The sequence below is a fragment of the Rhinatrema bivittatum genome, chromosome 1, assembly GCF_901001135.1.
Source record: "Rhinatrema bivittatum chromosome 1, aRhiBiv1.1, whole genome shotgun sequence".
Classification (NCBI taxonomy): Eukaryota; Metazoa; Chordata; class Amphibia; order Gymnophiona; family Rhinatrematidae; genus Rhinatrema; species Rhinatrema bivittatum.
Genome location: NC_042615.1, coordinates 341,761,575 through 341,780,191, shown reverse-complemented (window position 1 = coordinate 341,780,191; position 18,617 = coordinate 341,761,575). Strand labels below are relative to the sequence as shown.

Below are 18,617 nucleotides of genomic sequence, written 5' to 3'. Positions count from 1 at the left end.
AGAAGGAGCGAAACAGAAGCAGTATGATATTCTCTGTTTTATTCCCCTTTCCTTTCCTAACAATCCCTAGCATTCTATTTGCTTTCCTGGCTGCTGCTGCACATTGAGCAGAAGATTTCAATGTATTTTCAATGATGACATCTAGATCATTTTCCTGAATGGTGACTGCTAATGTGGAACCTTGCATTGTGTAGCCATAATTTGGGTTATTCTTCCCTAAGTGCATTATTTTGCATTTGTCCACATTAAATTTCATTTGCTATTTGCATGCCCAGTCTCCCAGTTTTGCAATGTCCTCTTGCAATTTCTCACAATCCTTTTGTGATTTAACAACTTTGAATAATTGTGTCATCAGCAAATGTGATCACCTCACTTGTTGTTTTCATTTCCAGGTCATTTATAAATATATTAAAAATAAGTAGTCCCAGAACATATTCCTGGGGCACTCCACTATTCATCTTTCTCCATTGGGAAAATTTACCATTTAGTCCTACTCTCTGTTTTCTATCTTTTGACCATTTGGCAGGCCACAATAGGACACTGCCACCTATCCCGTGACTTTAAAATTTCCTAAGAAGTCTTTTATGAGAGACTTTATCAAATGCTTTCTGGAAATCCAGCTACGCTATATCAATTGGCTCACCTTTATCCACATGTTTGTTTATGCCCTCAGAAAAATATAGCTAATTTGTGAGGCAAGACTTCCCTTGGTTAAATTCATATTGACTTTGTCCGATTAAACTATGCCTATCTGTATGTTCAGCAATTATGTTCTTTATAATAGTTTCTACCCTTTTGCCTGGCACAGACATCACTCGCTGGTCTGTAGTTTCCTGGGTCACCCTTGATCCCTTATTAAAAATTGGGTTACATTGGCAAGCCTCCAGTTTTCAAGTACCATAGATGATGTTAGTGATCGTTTGCAAATTTCCAATAGCAGGTCTGCAATTTCATTTCTTAGTTTTTTCAGCACTCTGGGATGGATACTATCTGGTCCAGGTGATTTGCTACTCTTTAGTTTGTCAGTTTGCCCTAGTACATCTTCCAGGTTCACTGAGATTTGTTTCAGTTCCTCTGAATCATCACCTTTGAATATCATTTCTGGCATGGGTATATAAACTTTTTTTTTTTTTTTTTAAAGAAGCCATACAGATTAGACTAGGGTAGGCAACTCTGGTCCTTGATTGCCACATGTCAGGCAGGCTTTCAGGATATCCACAGTGAATATGCATGTGGTGTGTTTACATGCCATAGAAGGCAGTGCATGCAAATGCATCTCGTGAATATTGAGTGTAGATATCTTGAAAACTTGGTTTGCGAGACTGGATTTGCCTACCCGTGAATTAGGTAAAGGGATTTTGTTTTGTTTTTCTTTTGACACAGCAACTTCCATTTATGCCAGTGGTTCTCATCCCAGTCCTCAGAGCATATCTAGCCAGTCAGGTTTTCAGGCTATCCACAGTTAATATGCATGAAATAGATTTGCATCCATTGCCTTCATTGTATGCAAATCTGTTTCATTCATATTCTTTGTGGATAGTGTGAAAACCTGACTGACTTGGTTTATCCTGAAGACTAAATGTAGAACCCTTGTATAATACAAACTTTGTAGTGGTAGATCTGGGCCGGGGGCTCTGCATTCATGGCATCTGCATTCATAGATCCGGAATCCAGCCACTAGATGTCAAATTGAAGCAATGACCACATTTCCTCTTCAATAGCTGCAAACATTGCCTTTGCAGCATTCCCGTCCTCTGCCAACCCAGGGAGCAGAAGACCTGAACAGGGATTGTACTGGGGACCTTCTGCATGACAGTGAACAGCATTTGCCAGTGGGCTGGCCTAAGACAAAAATATTTTAATAGAAGAAAGAAAAACAATTTCATGAATCAACTCAAATAATTTGAAAGCCTGGCAATCAACTAAGATTATAGTATTCAAATAATAATAAACTTGTAAATAAGCAAATAAATCATTATTGGAGAGACCAAATTCTTTTTTCAACTTCTGAAATGAGCAAATTGTGCATTCATCAGGTATTAAAATTGAGCTAATTTGTAATAACCTTTGTTGAGCCCATTTCTGGTCATTTGCCTCTGTATATGAGACAGAGAGACTGCCTCTGTATTTGTGTTTGAGAGAGGGTAGTTAGTTCCCTTCACTCTATAACAGTCTCATAGTGTCTGAAAATCTAAAAATCCCAGGTATGGCGAGTGTAGGATTTTTTTTTTATCCTTATTGTTGGGTATTATTTGATATTGGGTGTTTTGAAATATTTTATTGGTGTATGTTAACTTTTTAAATTTTTGAGTGCATTTTTAATTATTGGATTTTGTTCTGTTCATCAGCTGGTTTGACGTATTCATTTTATTGGTATGGTTGATGTATATTTCTTGATTATATTTGATGTTTAACATGGAATAGTGGTGATTCATTTTTTCCCCTTGTTGCATTGCCTAGAGAGTCCAGCTTGTTGTGGTTTCCAGTACAGTTTTTGTCTGCACATTTCTGTTTATACTTTATGGTTTCTCTATTCTGTATTTGGCAAGGATCTGTTTATGTTCTGTCTGTGTGACCGAGGTGAGAAATACTGCTACCATGTGATTTCTGTGTAGGGATGTAAAACAGCCTGAATTATTATGTTTTGTTTTATTTTAAAGAAGGTGTATTGGTGTTTTAGGGCCTAGTGTAATATTTGCAGTGTTGCCTTTTCATGGATAGGGTTGTTACTGTTTGAATCTGGGCAGTTAATGTGTTATGGTATGGCAGGTTTGCTGTAGGTTCTTTTATTTTAATAATCTGTTTGAGAGTCTCAACATCAACAGGATAATCCAATGCAGCACATAAAACATGATGACTGTAAGATATATATTACAAAATAGAAGATCAAAATACTCAACATCAATGATACAAAAGAAAGTAGAGATGGACTCCCTGATTACTAAAATATTTTTGTAGCCCCCCCACCACTACCAATACTAACACTCACACTAACATACCAAACATACTCTGTCATTCAACACATTCTAAGTGATTCAGGACAGTTGTAGCCAAAACAAAATGGCATCAGGCAAATCAATAAAAAAAACAAGAAGGAAACCATATCACCCCTGCTGAATCAGTCACCATATCTGGAAATAGGTCTTAGGGTCAATGTACATTTAGGGTTGGAAACCTTACTTTCAGCAATAGCCTCCATCACTGCCTTAGCTTGCATAGAAGTCAACCATGTACGGAATGAAATCCAAACTTGTAAAATTGTTTTTTTTTTCCCTAAAAATGCACCTCCCCCTTTAGGGAGGGAACATTCCCTGTCAAACAGATGTAAATTAATCATTTTGCCTGACCAGGGAACAGAAATATCAAACCTTTTCCAGTTATGCGCAGATCCAGGATCAATTTGCAACAACCAGTGAACATGTGGCAAAGAATCCCCTCCTGAGCGCCACATTTCGAATAAAAGGCATCATTCCATAATTTCATTCTTGCACCCCTAGACCTGGTAAGGTAATACCTGTGGATGAGTTTAAATTGAGATGCTCTCAAAGTAGCAGTTAAGAGATGCTTATACACCAAAGAAAGAGCCCTGGGTATGTCCCTTTCATCCAAGACAAAGCCCAAGTCTTTGCCCCAGACCAAAGCTAATTTGTGTAGATGATGATCTTTAAAAAGGTTATGGAGCATCAGTACCCATGTTGATTTTTTATTGAATTTAGGAGTGGTGTTTAAAAAAAAAAAAAATTTCTTCATCTGAGAAATATAGTTTCACCATTGAACCCTTCATCTGAGAAATATAGTTTCATCTGAGAAATATAGTTTCACCATTGAACCACTAATGCTGGGCTTGGAAGTAGGCAAAAAATGTGAAACAGGTAGCATCCCTTGATCACTATCTTGGGATAAATTCTCTCAATAGAATCTTAGCAATAGAGCAGGGGTCGGGAACCTATGGCTCGCGAGCCAGATGTGGCTCTTTTGATGGCTGCATCTGGCTCGCAGACAAATTTTTAATAAAAAAGTATGCACTAACGATGGTTTGCTGTTTCTCAGGATGGTGGGGGGGGGGGGGGGGGGGTGCTTTCCCAGTGGTAAAGGCAGATGCAATCTCTATAGCAGGGGTCGGGAACCTTTTTGGCTGAGAGCCATGAACGGCACATATTTTAAAAATGTAATTCCGTGAGAGCCATACAAGACCTACCAAATTAATTTACTACAACCCCCACCCTCCTGACCCCCCCCCCCCAAGATCTGCCATAAGTCCCTGGTGGTCCAGCGGGGGCCTCCAGTAGTAAAATATCAGGTATCCCCCTACATGACCTCAGGCTCACCAGTCTGTAGTTTTCTGAATTACCTCTGGAACCCTTTTAAAAACTGGCTTTACATTGGCTGCCCTCCAATCTTTAGGTACTGTAGCTGATTTTAATGATAGTTTACTGATTGCCAATAGTAGATCTGCAATTTCATTTTTCAGTTATTTCAGCACTCTGGGATGTATACAATCTGATCTAGGTGATTTGCTACTCTAGTTTTGTCATTTTGCCCTATTACATCTTTAAGATTCACTGAGATTTATTTAATTTTCTCTGAATCATCATCTTTAAAAATCTCTTCGATATGGGTATCTGCTTCAGCATAAAACAAGGCAGGTAAAAATCCATACACATATAACACGAAATCCAATCCGTAGCACATTAATTTACAAATTTCTTTATATCTGAAAGTTGACTTATGACAAGAGTTCACGATGTCAGACTGAGAGTATGCAAGTGATTATATACAACTTGAACATACTATTTCCTAGCGTGTAGCAGATGGACTCAGGACCAAGGGGTATAGTGTGCTCCTGATAGCAGTTTGAGACAGATTAGATTTCAATCTGACGTCAGCCCTAGTACATATATCCCTGCAGGAAGCTCTGCTCTTCAGTATTTTCCATCTCCATAGCAGTTCGGGACTCTATAAACACTTGCACAGCGTTAGAGTATTCTAACCAAAGAAATCCAAAACAAACAAGAAAACTTACCTCTACAGACGAGCCCCGCTCTCCTGCGGTGATACCTACGGGTCCCTCCCCCAGTCAAGATTCCTGAGGTGATTTCCACGATCCCTCAGAGGTAGGCCTCAGTCCGGCAGCCGGCTCCCGGCGAGGACTTAGTCCCCGGCAACGGGTGCGGCTGAGAGGCAGCAGGTGCAACTTCGAGCGTGGCGGTGAAGGTACTTTTCCCTCTTCCCCCCACAGCCAGAGACTGCCCGGGAAACGCCGAGACAAGGTAAGGTAGAAAACTTCCTAAAAGTCTCCGGTCTCCGAGGCTCGAATAGTCACACAGATCGTGAACCGGCGTCAGTGCTACCGGGTTGATCAGCCCTATCCAGGCTAGACCCCGGTCTGACACGAGGGTCCTCCCATGTGGAGACCCTCCGAGGTGGTAGCCATATTGCTTGCGTGGTCGCCGTCGCCATTTTCACTTGATCGCTGCCCTGTCCGCCAATTCGATCCGTACACACAGAGGCGAGCCGTGTACACAAAATCACTTGCGCTCACAGCCACACGCTTCACTGTGCCGGGCACATAAGTAAACCCCGTGCACGCACAACTTCGGTGCACCCGGAGCGCATAACTAAGCCTCCTGGCGTACACTTGAACGCACAAACCGGAGTTTTCTGCAATCCTACACACACAAACCATGGCACCACCGGACAAGAAGCTCAAGGCTCAGGGCATCTGCCCAGCATGCCACATCAGAGGTGCGCAGCACGAAGAGGCCACGGCCCTGTGTCTACAGTGCGAGGAGGCTCTGGGTGAACCAGGCCAAGGTCCTCTCCAGCTGGCACTGGGATCCAGATCCACAGACATTATACTGGATCCTGCTACCCCCCCGGCGGAAGCCTCCCCCAGCATCTTTCTCCTGAGTAGAATTCTTCAAAGGCTTACATACCTTTATCCACATGCAACCGGCACCCCCGAAGCCACAGCCTGCCCCAGAGGACCCGAACATCCCGGGGCCCTCTAAACCCACTGCAAGGATGTTGGGACCGGTCCCAACACCGCAAGGATCGGTGTTGGGACCGGTCCTGTTCAATATCTTTGTGAGCGACATTGCGGACGGGATAGAAGGTAAGATTTGTCTTTTTGCGGACGACACTAACATCTGCAACAGGGTGGACACGCCGGAAGGAGTGGAGAGAATGAGACGGGATTTAAGGAAACTGGAAGAGTGGTCGAAGATATGGCAGCTGAGATTCAATGCCAAGAAGTGCAAAGTCATGCATATGGGGAGTGGAAATCCTAATGAACTGTATTCAATGGGGGGGGGGGGGGGGGGGAAGGCTGATGTGCACGGAGCAGGAGAGAGACCTTGGGGTTATAGTGTCTAATGATATGAAGTCTGCGAAACAATGCGACAAGGCGATAGCAAAAGCCAGAAGAATGCTAGGCTGCATAGAGAGGAATATCGAGTAAGAAAAGGGATGTGATTATCCCCTTGTACAGGTCCTTGGTGAAGCTTCACCTGGAGTACTGTGTTCAGTTCTGGAGACCGTATCTACAAAGAGACAGAGACAAGATTGAAGCGGTGCAGAGAAGGGTGACCAGAAAGGTGGAGGGTCTTCATCGGATGTCATACGAGGAGAGATTGAAGAATCTAAATATGTACACCCTGGAGGAAAGGAGGAGCAGGGGTGATATGATTCAGACTTTCAGATACTTGAAAAACTTTAACGATCCAAAGACAACGACAAACATTTTCCGTCAGAAAAAAATCAGCAGAACCAGAGGTCATAAGCTGAGGCTCCAAGGAGGAAGACTAAGAACCAATGTCAGGAAGTATTTCTTCACGGAGAGAGTGGTGGATGCCTGGAATGCCCTTCCGGAGGAAGTGGTGAAGTCCAAAACTGCGAAGGACTTCAAAGGGGCGTGGGATAAACACTGTTGATCCATCAGGTCTAGAGGAAGCGTATAAAGAGGAGGCAGCAAAACACTGTACGGAGCGGCAGTAGCCACAGAGGCATTCACAGAGCGGGATGCCAGTGGCCAGTGGTTGGTGTTCCACCTTCACGGAGCGGAAGGATGGAGGGCTGCCATCTCCAAATTAAAAAAAAAAAGAAAAAAACAACAAAAAAACAGGGATGGGTTCATGGGCTATAGCTATTACCAATTATTAGGCTTATTCAATTACCAATTATTAGGCATTTCAATATTAGATGATAGTTAATGTGACCTTCAAGGCATACTTCACTTTCAATGCATATCCAGCATAGCTCTCTGCTACAACGGCAGGGGAGAAGAAAAACTAATACTTCACGCATATCCAGCATTGCTCTCTGCTTCAACGGCAGGGGAGAAGTAAAACTAATACTTCTCTGCTTCAACGGCAGAGAGCTATGCTGCCGCTTAACCAACTAATCAAACTTAATCTTTCACTTGGAAGCAGCTCCATCACTGCTCTCTATATTAATGGTGGGGGTGAAAGGGAAATAGAACCTAAGGTTACTAAGAGCCAAGAGAAACAGATAAGTATGAGAAAAAAGAAGTGTGAAGCTTGCTGGGCAGACTGGATGGGCCGATTGGTCTTCTTCTGCCGTCATTTTCTATGTTTCTATGTTTCTAAGTGCCCCTCCCATCTCAAAGCCCCAACTTTGGGGACATAGGCACCTTGGACGAGGATCAAGGCTCCCTGGAGGAAGGGGAAATCCCTCCAGGAACGGAACCTTACTGAACCATGAGGCGTTTCTTCGCTAAAGACGAACTATCAGACCTCGTGGCTCACAGCCTGAAAGAGCTTGCTATCCCAGGCACGAGTGCCAATGGGGAACCGAAGATGAACCCCCTCCTCGTGGGACTCCGTCAGGCCTCCCGCCATTTCCCTTTGCTGCAGACCTTTCAATAGCTGATTGACTGAATGGGGGGCTCCGGAGGCCACGTTCCGCAAAGTGGATGCCATGGTCTGCGCGGTCTCAAAGCGTACTACCATCCTAGTAGAGGGAGGAGCGACACTCAAGGATGCCCAGGACAGACGTCTCGAATCCATCCTTAAACAGTCATTTGACGTTTCAGCTATGTCACTACAGATCACAGCCTGCTGTGCCGTGGTGACATGCGCCTGCTTATCAAAGACCAGGAACGCCACCACACCAGTCGAAGCCCTAGAACCAGCAGTATCATTCCTCACGGATGCGACCTCTGACCTGGTGCACACCTCAGCCAGAGGTGTTTCGTCATTTGTGACAGCCAGAAGACAACTCTGGCTCAGAAGCTGGTCAGCCGACGCGACATCCAAAACGAGACTCACGAGAATGCCCTTTAAGAGAAACCTCCTGTTTGGAAGCGAACTGGAGAAGTTAGCCGACAAATCGGGTGAATCCCCAGTACCGCGGCTACCGGAGGACAAGAACAAGAGAAGCCAGCGCCCCTCCCCCCGAACATCTAAGGGCAGGGGATCACAGCGCTTCAAATCGTACAGAAGTACATATCAAGCATCTCGCCCCGCAAGTAGGGGCCAGTCTTCTCGGAACAAACACAACAAAAGGGGAGCCGGCGCTGGTCCAGGCCCCAGCCGCACCCTGCAATGAAGATCAGCCGACCCATCCACAGGAAGAAGCCATAGGGGGCAGGCTTGCCCTATTCTACCAAAGATGGGTCGACATAACTTCGGACAAGTGGGTCCTAACCATCATTTGAGAGGGATATTATCTGGACTTCCACAACATCCCTCCGGACAAGTTTATGAAGTCTCCCTGCCACAACGCTTTCAAGAGGACGGTAGTGGAATCTACACTGACCAAATTGCTCGACTTAAAGGCCATAACGCTGGTGCCCACACAACCAGAAAATACGGGGCACTATTCCATCTGTTTTATCGTTCCCAAGAAAGAGGGTACGTTCTGGCCCATCCTGGACCTCAAGTCAGTCAACCGCCACCTGAGGGTACTTTGCTTCCGCATGGAAACCCTACGCTCAGTCATAAGGGTGATACAGCCGGGAGAATTTCTCACATCCCTAGATCTGTCAGAAGCCTACCTACACATCCCGGTCCATCACGCGCATCAGTGTTTTTTACACTTCGCGATCCTGGACCACCACTACCAGTTCTGGGCACTACCCTTCGGGCTAGCCACAGCACCCTGAACGATCACCAAAATCATGGTTGTAGTGGCGGCGACACTGAGGAAAGAAGGAGTCCTCGTACACCCATATCTGGACGATTGGCTGATCAGGGCAAAGTCCACAGAGGAAAGTCATCAGAATTTGAAAACAATACATTCTGTCAGGCCAATACAGAATGGTGTGCTCGGCTGAGCGCACTGTTAGCCCCCATCTGGACGCGCGTTTTTGACGCGCTGTTATTACCCCTTATACAGTAAGGGGTAATAGCACGAGGAAAACTTATGTCCAACCCCCCAAAAACTAATAGCACCCGCAATGTGCAAATGCATGTTGATGAGCCTATTAGTTATTCCTGCGCCATACAGAAAGTAAAATGTGCAGCCAAGCCGCACATTTTACTCTCAGAAATTAACACCTGCCCAAAGGCAGGTGTTAATTTCAGCTGGCACCAGGAAAGTGTACAGAAAGCAGAAAAAACTGCTTTTCTCTACACCCTCTGACTTAATATCATAGCGATATTAAGTCGGAGGCCCCAAAAATAAAACAAAATAAAAAATCGTAAAAATTTGCCGGCGTCCGTTTTCCAAACCCGAAGCTGTCAGTGGGTTTGACAACAGACGCCGGTAAAATTAAGCGTCTGCTGTGAAACCCGCTGACAGCCGCCGCTTCTGCCGATCAGAAGGCGCTAAGGAGGAGCTAGGGACACTAGCTCATCCCTATTACCGCGGGCCCTCATTGAATACAAAATTGCGCGCCCAGGAGAGTGGCCTGGGTGTACGTCGGGAGAGCGGGCGCTCGCCTTGGAGCGCCGGCTCTCCCGTGCATTTTACTGTATCGGCCCGTATGGTATTATCATCTTTAGACTATTGTAATGCACTTTATTTAGGTCTTCCTCAAAAATCTTTGAGAGCTTTACAACTTGTTCAAAACTCTGCAGTAAGGATCATTTCAGGGACCTCAATATGAGAACACATATCACCGATTCTAGTCAATCTACACCTTTTACCTATTATTTGGAGGATTCACTTAAAAATCAATATATTAGTGTTTAAAGGGCTAAATGGAATAATTCCATCCAGTCTCAATGCAGCTCTGAAACTAGATTGGCCATCTCGATGTCTAAGGTCCTTGCAACAATATCTGCTGTCTGTACCATCTCCAAAGCTTGTTCGGTTAGATGAAACACGGGAAAGGCTATTTTATGTACAAGGTCCACTGCTTTGGAATTCACTTCCTTTAAAATTAAAAGAAGACATTTCTTTAACGAAATTTAGGAAATCTCTTAAGACCTTTTTATTTAGTCAGGCATTTGTCGGTGCATAGCTCTTGTGCACCTATAGGTATGTTTAGTTTTGTAAAATGTCAGATTAATAATCTGTTTTTATGAACTGAAATTAGTTTAAACATATTAGTGTAATGTCTTTTTATTCTTAAAATGTGATTAGATTTTATGTATATATTTTTGTCAACCGCATAGAAATTTTCGATATGTGGTATAGAAATTTTTAAATAAATAAAATGTGGTCCTCCTTATACACTTTTTCCAGGTTTTATCATCTGGATGTGCAGGCCCAGGAAGATGCAGCCTTTGCATGTGTGGTGTTGACTGGACCGTGGGCAGCCTCCCACCCTGTTGGGGAGTAGCTTGGGTACATCCCAGTGGTCCTGAGTCCATCTGTCTGCATGCTAGGAAATGGAGAAATTACTTAACTGATAATTTTGTTTTCCTTAGCGGAGACAGATGGACTCAGCTTCCCACCTATGGCTGCCTAATGAGTGTGTCAATAGCCCTTCTGTGGGACTCTGGGGTCCCAAGGGATTATTAGTAAGTGTTCATCCAGTCCCTAGCTTGGGGTACCTAGAATCTTACATGAGTTCAGTGTTTATGGTTGGTTGAGTACAGTTCTGGTTACCTGCTTTTAATTTTGTTTTTAACCAAGTTTTTTGCTAGTCTGCCCACAGTTGCTTTTGAAGAGAATACTGGCAGGCTGCGGTCACTACAGGGTTATATATATACTGTGATGTCAGCTTGCTCTGTCTCCATCTGCTGGCAAGGGAGCATAAACCCACTAGTCCTGAGTTCATCTGTCTACACTAAGGAAAACAAAATTGTCAGGTAAGTAATTTCTCCATTAGTGCTCATTCTGTTGCAGGTGTGAGAGGAAATGGTTGTCTGCTTGTACTGTGGCACAATTTATTATTCTGCTGGGAATTGCCCCATAATGCAGCAAGGTATGCATTTTATTCATAAATGGTTGTGTATATATTTATATTTTATTTTAAAGAACATTTAGAACTCCCTGGGATTTATATGGGATGTCGTCCTCATTTTGTTTTACAAAAGGAGATCTTCTAGTGGTACGATACAGTAAAGTCAACTATTCTCTAGTGAAGCAATGAAATTGATGTCTGGTAAAGCTGATGACTAATCAGATACTGTGACTACCTGAAAACTTGAGATAGCTGGATTCCTAACAGTTTCCAGTGAGGAAAAATGAAGTGTAAACCAAGCCTGGGTGCTCTTGTTCTATCATTTAATGCACATCTTGGATTTGTATTTCTAGGCATGCCTTGATAGAAACCCAGAAGCCTTTAAACCAAAAATAGGAAAAGGAAAAGAAGGGGAATCGGATCGGCGGCACAGCAAGGGCTGTAACTGCAAACGGTCGGGATGTCTTAAAAATTATTGTGAATGCTATGAGGTAAGCCTTTTGAAAGCAGTACTCCAGTTTCTCCTGTCCAAATGTTATCTTTCCATATTACCTTTTTTCAATGGTGGGGATCATGCTTGTTGCACCCATATACAAATACAAAGTTACAGAGTAGAACAGTTAGTAGTAACTTTATACAATAGCCATTATTACAGCTAGGTATAATCTAAGCCTAGATATAGAATACAAAGATAGGGGGCACTGGTTCCAGTCATGGTCTTCCTCCTGTCCTGGAAGAGGAAATGATCAGGGTATTTACGCATAGAGACACATACACATACAATACTGTCACTATTGTCCCAGTCTAATAACTTTCTACCCCAACATTCGCCCCTCCTCCACCCGTGTACAACTATAAGGCTGGCATGTACACAATTTATCTGCTATACCCGCAAAAGGAAGTGGTGCCGTATAACATATACCTAAATTTATGTGCTACATGTAGTTATTTCTTGTGTGCATTATCTTCAAAGCATCCAAGACACATGCTCATTCCACAGGGGTCTGTTGTCTCCTCTTCAAGGCTGCATAGTGTTCCCAGCCTTGGGGATAGCTGTGATTTCAATACAAAGCACACTTTAGACCTAATCTTCCCTCTTGAAGAAATCACACCAGGGAGGATATTTATAGAAAGATAGAAACATAGAAATGATGGCAGTAAAAGACCAAACGGACCATCAGTCTGCCCAGCAAGCTCCCACACTTACTTTCCCATACTTATCTGTTTCACCGACCACCAAGTTCAGGGCCCTTGTTGGTAACTGTTTGATTCAAATTTCCTGCCACCCCTTGCCATTACTGCAGAGAGTATTGTTGGAGTTGCATCAAAGGTGAAGCATAAGGCTTAATGGTTAAGGGTAGTAACCACTGCATCAAGCAAGTTACCCCGATGCTTCTTTACCCAGACTGCACAGATCAATACCTTGTTGGATGTTGTCTGAATGTAAATCCTCTTTTCCACATTTCCCCCTGCCGTTGAAGCAGAGAGGACGCTGTATATGCATTCAAAGTGAAGTATCAGGCTTAATTGGTTTAGGGTAGTAACCGCCACAATAAGCAAGCTACCCCACGCATATTTGTTTCCCCAGACTGTGTAGTTCAGTCCTTGTTAGTTGTCTGAATGCAAATCCTCTCTTCCACATTTCCCCTTGCTGTTGAAGCAGAGAGCACTGTTGGCGTTGCATTAATCATGTGAAGGGTTATTGATTAAGAGTATCAACAGGTAGTAGCCACCATTTTAGCAAGCCACCCCCATGGCTCTTCTCTTCAGTCCCATCCCTCTAGCCTTTATGGCTCCACAGTATTTATCCCATGCCCCTTTGAAATCCTCCACAGTTTTAATCTTAACACTTCCTTCGGAAGGGCATTCCAGGCATCCACCACCCTCTCCGTGAAGAAATACTTCCTGACATTCTTTGAGTCTTCCTCCCTGGAGTTTCAAATCGTGGCCCTTAGTTCTACTGATTTTTTTCCAACGGAAAAGGTTTGTTGTTGACCATAGATCATTAAAACCTTTCAAGTATCCGAAAGTCTGTATCATATCTCCCTTGCTCCTCCTCTCCTCCAGGGTATACATAGTTAGGTTCTTCAGTCTCTCCTCACAAGTCATTTTATGAAGACCATCCACCTTTTTGGTCGCCCTTCTCTGGACCGCCTCCATCCTGTCTCTGTCTCTTTGGAGATACGGTCTCTACAACTGAACACAGTACTCCAGGTGAGGCCTCACCAAGACCCTGTACAAAGGGGATCATCACTTCCTTTCTCTTACTAGGTATTCCTCTCTCTTTGCAGCCCAGCATTCTTCTGGCTTTAGTTATTGCCTTGTTACATTGTTTCGCCAACTTCAGATCGTTAGACACTATCACCCCAAGGTCTCTCTCCTGCTCCGTGCACATCAGCCCTTCACCCCCCATCAAATACAGTTCTTTCGGATTTCCACACCCCATATGCATGACTCTGCACTTCTTGGCACTGAATCTCAGCTGCCATATCTTCGACCACTCTTCCAGTTTCCTTAAATTCCGTCTCATTCTCTCCACTCCTTCCAGCGTGTCCACTCTGTTGCAGATCTTAGTATCATCCGCAAAAAGACAAACCTTACCTTCTATCCCGTCTGCAATGTCGCTCACAAAAATATTGAATAGGATCGGTCCCAACACCGATCCTTGCGGCACTCCGCTTAACACCGCACTCTCTTCAGAGTAAGTTTCATTTACCATCACACATTGTCTTCTGTCCGTCAACCAGTTTGCAATCCAGGCCACCAGCTTGGCAATCACTCCTAAGCTTCTCATTTTATTCACAAGTCTCCTGTGCGGGACCGTATCAAAAGCTTTGCTGAAATCCAAGTAGATGACATCAAGCGCTCTTCCTCAATCCAATACCCTAGTCACCCAATCAAAAAAGTCAATCAGATTTGTCTGACAGGACCATCCCCTGGTGAATTCATGCTGCCTCTGGTCCAGCAGTTCTTCCGACTGTAGATAGTTCATTATTCTTTCTTTCAGCAGCGACTCCAATACTTTTCCCACCACCGAGGTGAGGCTAACTGGCCTGTAGTTTCCAGCCTCCTCTCTGCTCCCACTCTTGTGAAGAGGGACCACTGCCACTCTTCTCCATTCACTCGGCACCACTCCCGTTTCTAGGGATCTATTGAACAGATGGATCTATTGAACAGGTCACACAGCGGACCCGCCAGCACATCTCTGAGCTCCCTCAGTATGCTGGGATGAACCTCATCAGGCCCCGTGGCTTTGTGCACTTTCAGTTTTCCTAGCTCTTTCCAAACATTCTCTTCTGTAAGCGGAGTTTCATCTATTCCACTCCCCTCCAGTTTCTTGTTAACTAGCGACTGTCCTTCTCCAGGGTCCTCTTTAGTGAACACCGAACTAAAGTATTCGTTTAATATTTCTGCCATTTCTTCATCTTTCTCCATACATTGATCCTTTTCACCTTTCAGTTTCACTATACCACTTTGGACTTTTCTCCTTTCTCTGATGTATCTGAAAGTTGTTTTGTCACCTCACTTTACCTCTTTGGCAATCCTTTCTTCCACTTGACATTTTGCTTTCTTGATTACTTTCTTCGTCTCCCTCATTTCCACCAGATATTCTTCCTTGTGAATCCTCCCTTTGGGATCCTTTATATTTCTTAAATGCTGATCTTTTAGCTTTTATTTTATCAGCCACCTCCTTTGAGAACCAGATAGGGTTATTCAGGCCTGAAACAGGAGTTCCAGAATTCCCAGGTGTCAAAACATTTGCTTGACATGACAGAACAAGAATACTGTCAGGATGGAAAAGACGCATTGTGCAATGATCAGGACAACAATGGGATGTACCATGTAGTGCATGGACCACATGAGCCGATGGAAATCCTAGGAGGCATTTCACCATAGAGTGTTAGCAGAAGCCTCTAAATCAAGAGCAAAGATTGTGAGCTGTATCTGCAAATGGAGAAGAGAAAATTGTAGTTTAAATACGCTGGTAATCACATCTAGTTTACCCCAGTGCCAGTTTTCTCAATCATTAACCCTAGATTTGTTATTTTTCTAACAGTCAGGTGAGTGTCACTTGTAGTCTAATCATACATGAGTCTCAGTGTTATAAACAATTAAACCAAACCCCAAAACTTAGTTCATTGTGATCATAAAACATAAAGATCCCATCATCAGCTAGTGTTTCGTGGCATAAACTGCTTCAGGGGATATATAACCTTTCTGAAAAATGGTGGTTAGAATCGGTGGAACACATCATGTCTTGACGTTTTATGATCACATTGAACTAAGTTTTGGGGTTGGGGCTGGGAGGGGGTGTGATTGGGAAAGGAAGTGGTACATTTTTGTAAATGTATTTTTCCATCGTCAATTGCTTCCCAAGATGGCATCTCCACATGGGATACAGGGATGCTGGCAGACAAATGCAGCTGTTCTGTAACGCAGGACACTGTGCCTGCTTGTGTCACCATCTGCACAGCATGCAATTCCATCAAAGATTTACTGATCCAGGCAGTATTACAGTCTTTGTCCCCAGAATTAACACCTAGAGGTTGGAAAATGGGCGCATTGCTGATACGTCACTGGTTTGCAGATTTTCCTCTTCAATCCTTGAAGTGCTTCATTGGCAGACTCACTATTCCTTTTATTTCTGTTCCAGGTTTTCGCTTCTGTTTTATGTATTTAAATCAGCATGGGAGTCAATGTATACTACTACTTTTTGAGTCACATTTTATTCTTATGATGCTTTTATTAATAGCTAGGCTGGGGGGTTTAGGGGACTTCTCAGATTTGGGTTTAATGGGAAGGAAGTTTGAAATGGGGGTGGCTTAGTATTGCAGAGCCCTTACCTGGAGGATCTCATGTAAGGGCAATATGCTTTTTAAAGTTTGGTTGTTGGTTCTTTTTAGGAGTTTTGGTGATTATGGTGGAATTGAGTTGGACTGTGAGGGATGAAGAGTACCCTGCTTAGCCTCTTCTGAGCTCTGGTTTCATGGGTAGGCTATAGGTTGGTTGGGCTGTTATGTAATTTTAGGTTTCCAGGTTTTAAAAGGCAGACAATGCTTACTTTATCAAGTACCTAACAAGCCATGGGGCTTTTTGTTATTGGCCCTGGTGTATTATATACGGCTGATGGGTATGCAAGTTAATTTTGACCTGCTTAATGTTGGAGGTGTCACCTCCCCTATCGAAAGGAAACAAATCTTTCACTATCTTAAGAGACAACAAGCTCAGGTGGCCATGTTCATGCAAGAGACTAACCTTATCGATGAGTGATACAAAACACTCTGCAGAGATTGGGTGGGACAGGTATTCTGTACCTCATACAAGTCCAAAAGTGGGGGAGTATGCATATTGATGCATAGAGCATTACCTTTCAAGGTTCAAAAGATCAAATGGCAGATGGCAGGCATAGTCTTATAGAGGGGACTTTATATGATCAGGCTGTGGCTATGGGGAATATTTATGGTTCTAACAAAGATCAAAATAACTTTTACCAGCAGTGGTAGAAGGTAATTCCCATATTTAGCTGTAACCTGTACATATTCTCTATTTATTGACTCCCTGTACATATTTTCTCCTCCTGTACCCGTCCTCACCCCCCCCCGCCCCCCCCCTCGTCAAGATCACCCTCACCCCTCCCTCCCCTAGTTTTCGAGTTTTTACTATGTTACTATGCTCATGTTACACACAGTTCTTTGTAAAGGCTCCGCCTATATTTATCTTGGTTTGTAAGTTATCTGTAAACCGGCACGATGTGCAAACGGTTGCCGGTATATAAAATTAAATAAATAAATAAATAAAAAAAAATAATCCCATAGTTGCTGCAGGAGATTGGAATACTTGTCTGGATCCTCATGTTACAGATCCGTTCAATCTAGATTGTTTGTAAAACAAAACAAGGGGCTATGGACTCTGATTCATAGGTTGAGCTTTGTAGATGTTTGGCACGTGCAGTCCCTTTGCTTTGGGAATTATACCCTTTTCCCCCAAGTTTATGAATCTTACAGCCATCTGAATTTCTTTCTCTGCTCCCACTGCCTTTTGGGAAGAGCATACATGGCTGACATTCTATCCTAAAGTTTAAAAAAACAAAAAAAAAACAAAAAAAAAAAAGGATGTGTGGCACAGCGTAGGCTGTTCTGCTTTGTTGCACACTTATACATTTATTTAAAGCAATGAAGATAGCAGCAGTCCTTAGTTGAAAAACATGTACATTCCTCGACAAGGCCTTGTGTCACACAGTAGCTGCATCAGGAGTAACAGCAGACAATCACATCATCAAAACAGAACAATTCATTTTAGTAGTTAATTGTGGTATTCATCTTCTGAACCACCTCAAAAGAATGTAGTAAGGAAAAAAAGGGGGGACTGCTTAGGAATGCAGTCCGGCCAGATGCCATGGGAAGCGCTGCCGCAGTGGTCAGAAACACACCAGGGCTCTCACCGCTCCCCCGAGGAGTTGCCAAAAAATTTTTGTCACTCTTCACAATCATTTTAAGATTTCTTTTTAACTTGTCAAAGATATGCTGCGGTTTCTGCCTTAAGAACATAAGAACATGCCATACTGGGTCAGACCAAGGGTCCATCAAGCCCAGCATCCTGTTTCCAACTGTGGCCAATCCAGGCCATAAGAACCTGGCAAGTTCCCAAAAACTAAGTCTATCGCATGCTACTGTTGCTAGTAATAGCAGTGGCTATTTTCTAAGTCAGCTTAATTAATAGCAGGTAATGGTGACTTCTCCTCCAAGAACTTATCCAATCCTTTTTTAAACACAGCTACACTAACTGCACTAACCACATCCTCTGGCAACAAATTCCAGAATTTTTCCCTTCAAAAATCGTTAGAGAAAAGCTGCAATGCTACCCCCTCCATTTTTTTTCCCCACTTACTACATTCTTTCGAGGTTGGTTCAGAAGATGAATACCACAATTAACTACTAAAATGAATTGTTCTGTTTTGATGATGTGATTGTCTGCTGTTACTCCTGATGCAGCTACTGTGTGACACAAGGCCTTGTCGAGGAATGTACATGTTTTTCAACTAAGGACTGCTGCTATCTTCATTGCTTTAAATAAATGTATAAGTTTGCAAAAAGCAGAACAGCCTACGTTTTGCGACGCATCCTTTCTTTTTTTTACTTGAAATTGCATGTGTGCGCCTTTTACTCCTCATTCCTTTTTGTTCATTGATTTTCTATCCTGTCATATTTCAGATTATAGTCTGGTGGTGCAGTCGTCGAATATCTCCCAGGCCCTAACAGGGCGCACGTGGAAACATAATTTGTTAGTATTGGGCAGAGAAGAT

At 43.4% G+C, this 18,617-nt stretch overlaps 1 protein-coding gene across 2 annotated transcripts in view; it reads left to right on the top strand.

Moving 5' to 3' along the window:
- Nucleotides 1-18,617, top strand: part of LIN54 (lin-54 DREAM MuvB core complex component) — a 303,678-nt gene that overhangs the window by 237,707 nt on the left and 47,354 nt on the right. For both annotated transcript variants that reach the window (XM_029599095.1, XM_029599087.1), the window contains exon 12: nt 11,668-11,805. In XM_029599095.1, the coding sequence (XP_029454955.1) occupies nt 11,668-11,805 (138 nt within the window). The remainder of the gene's footprint in view (nt 1-11,667; nt 11,806-18,617) is intronic.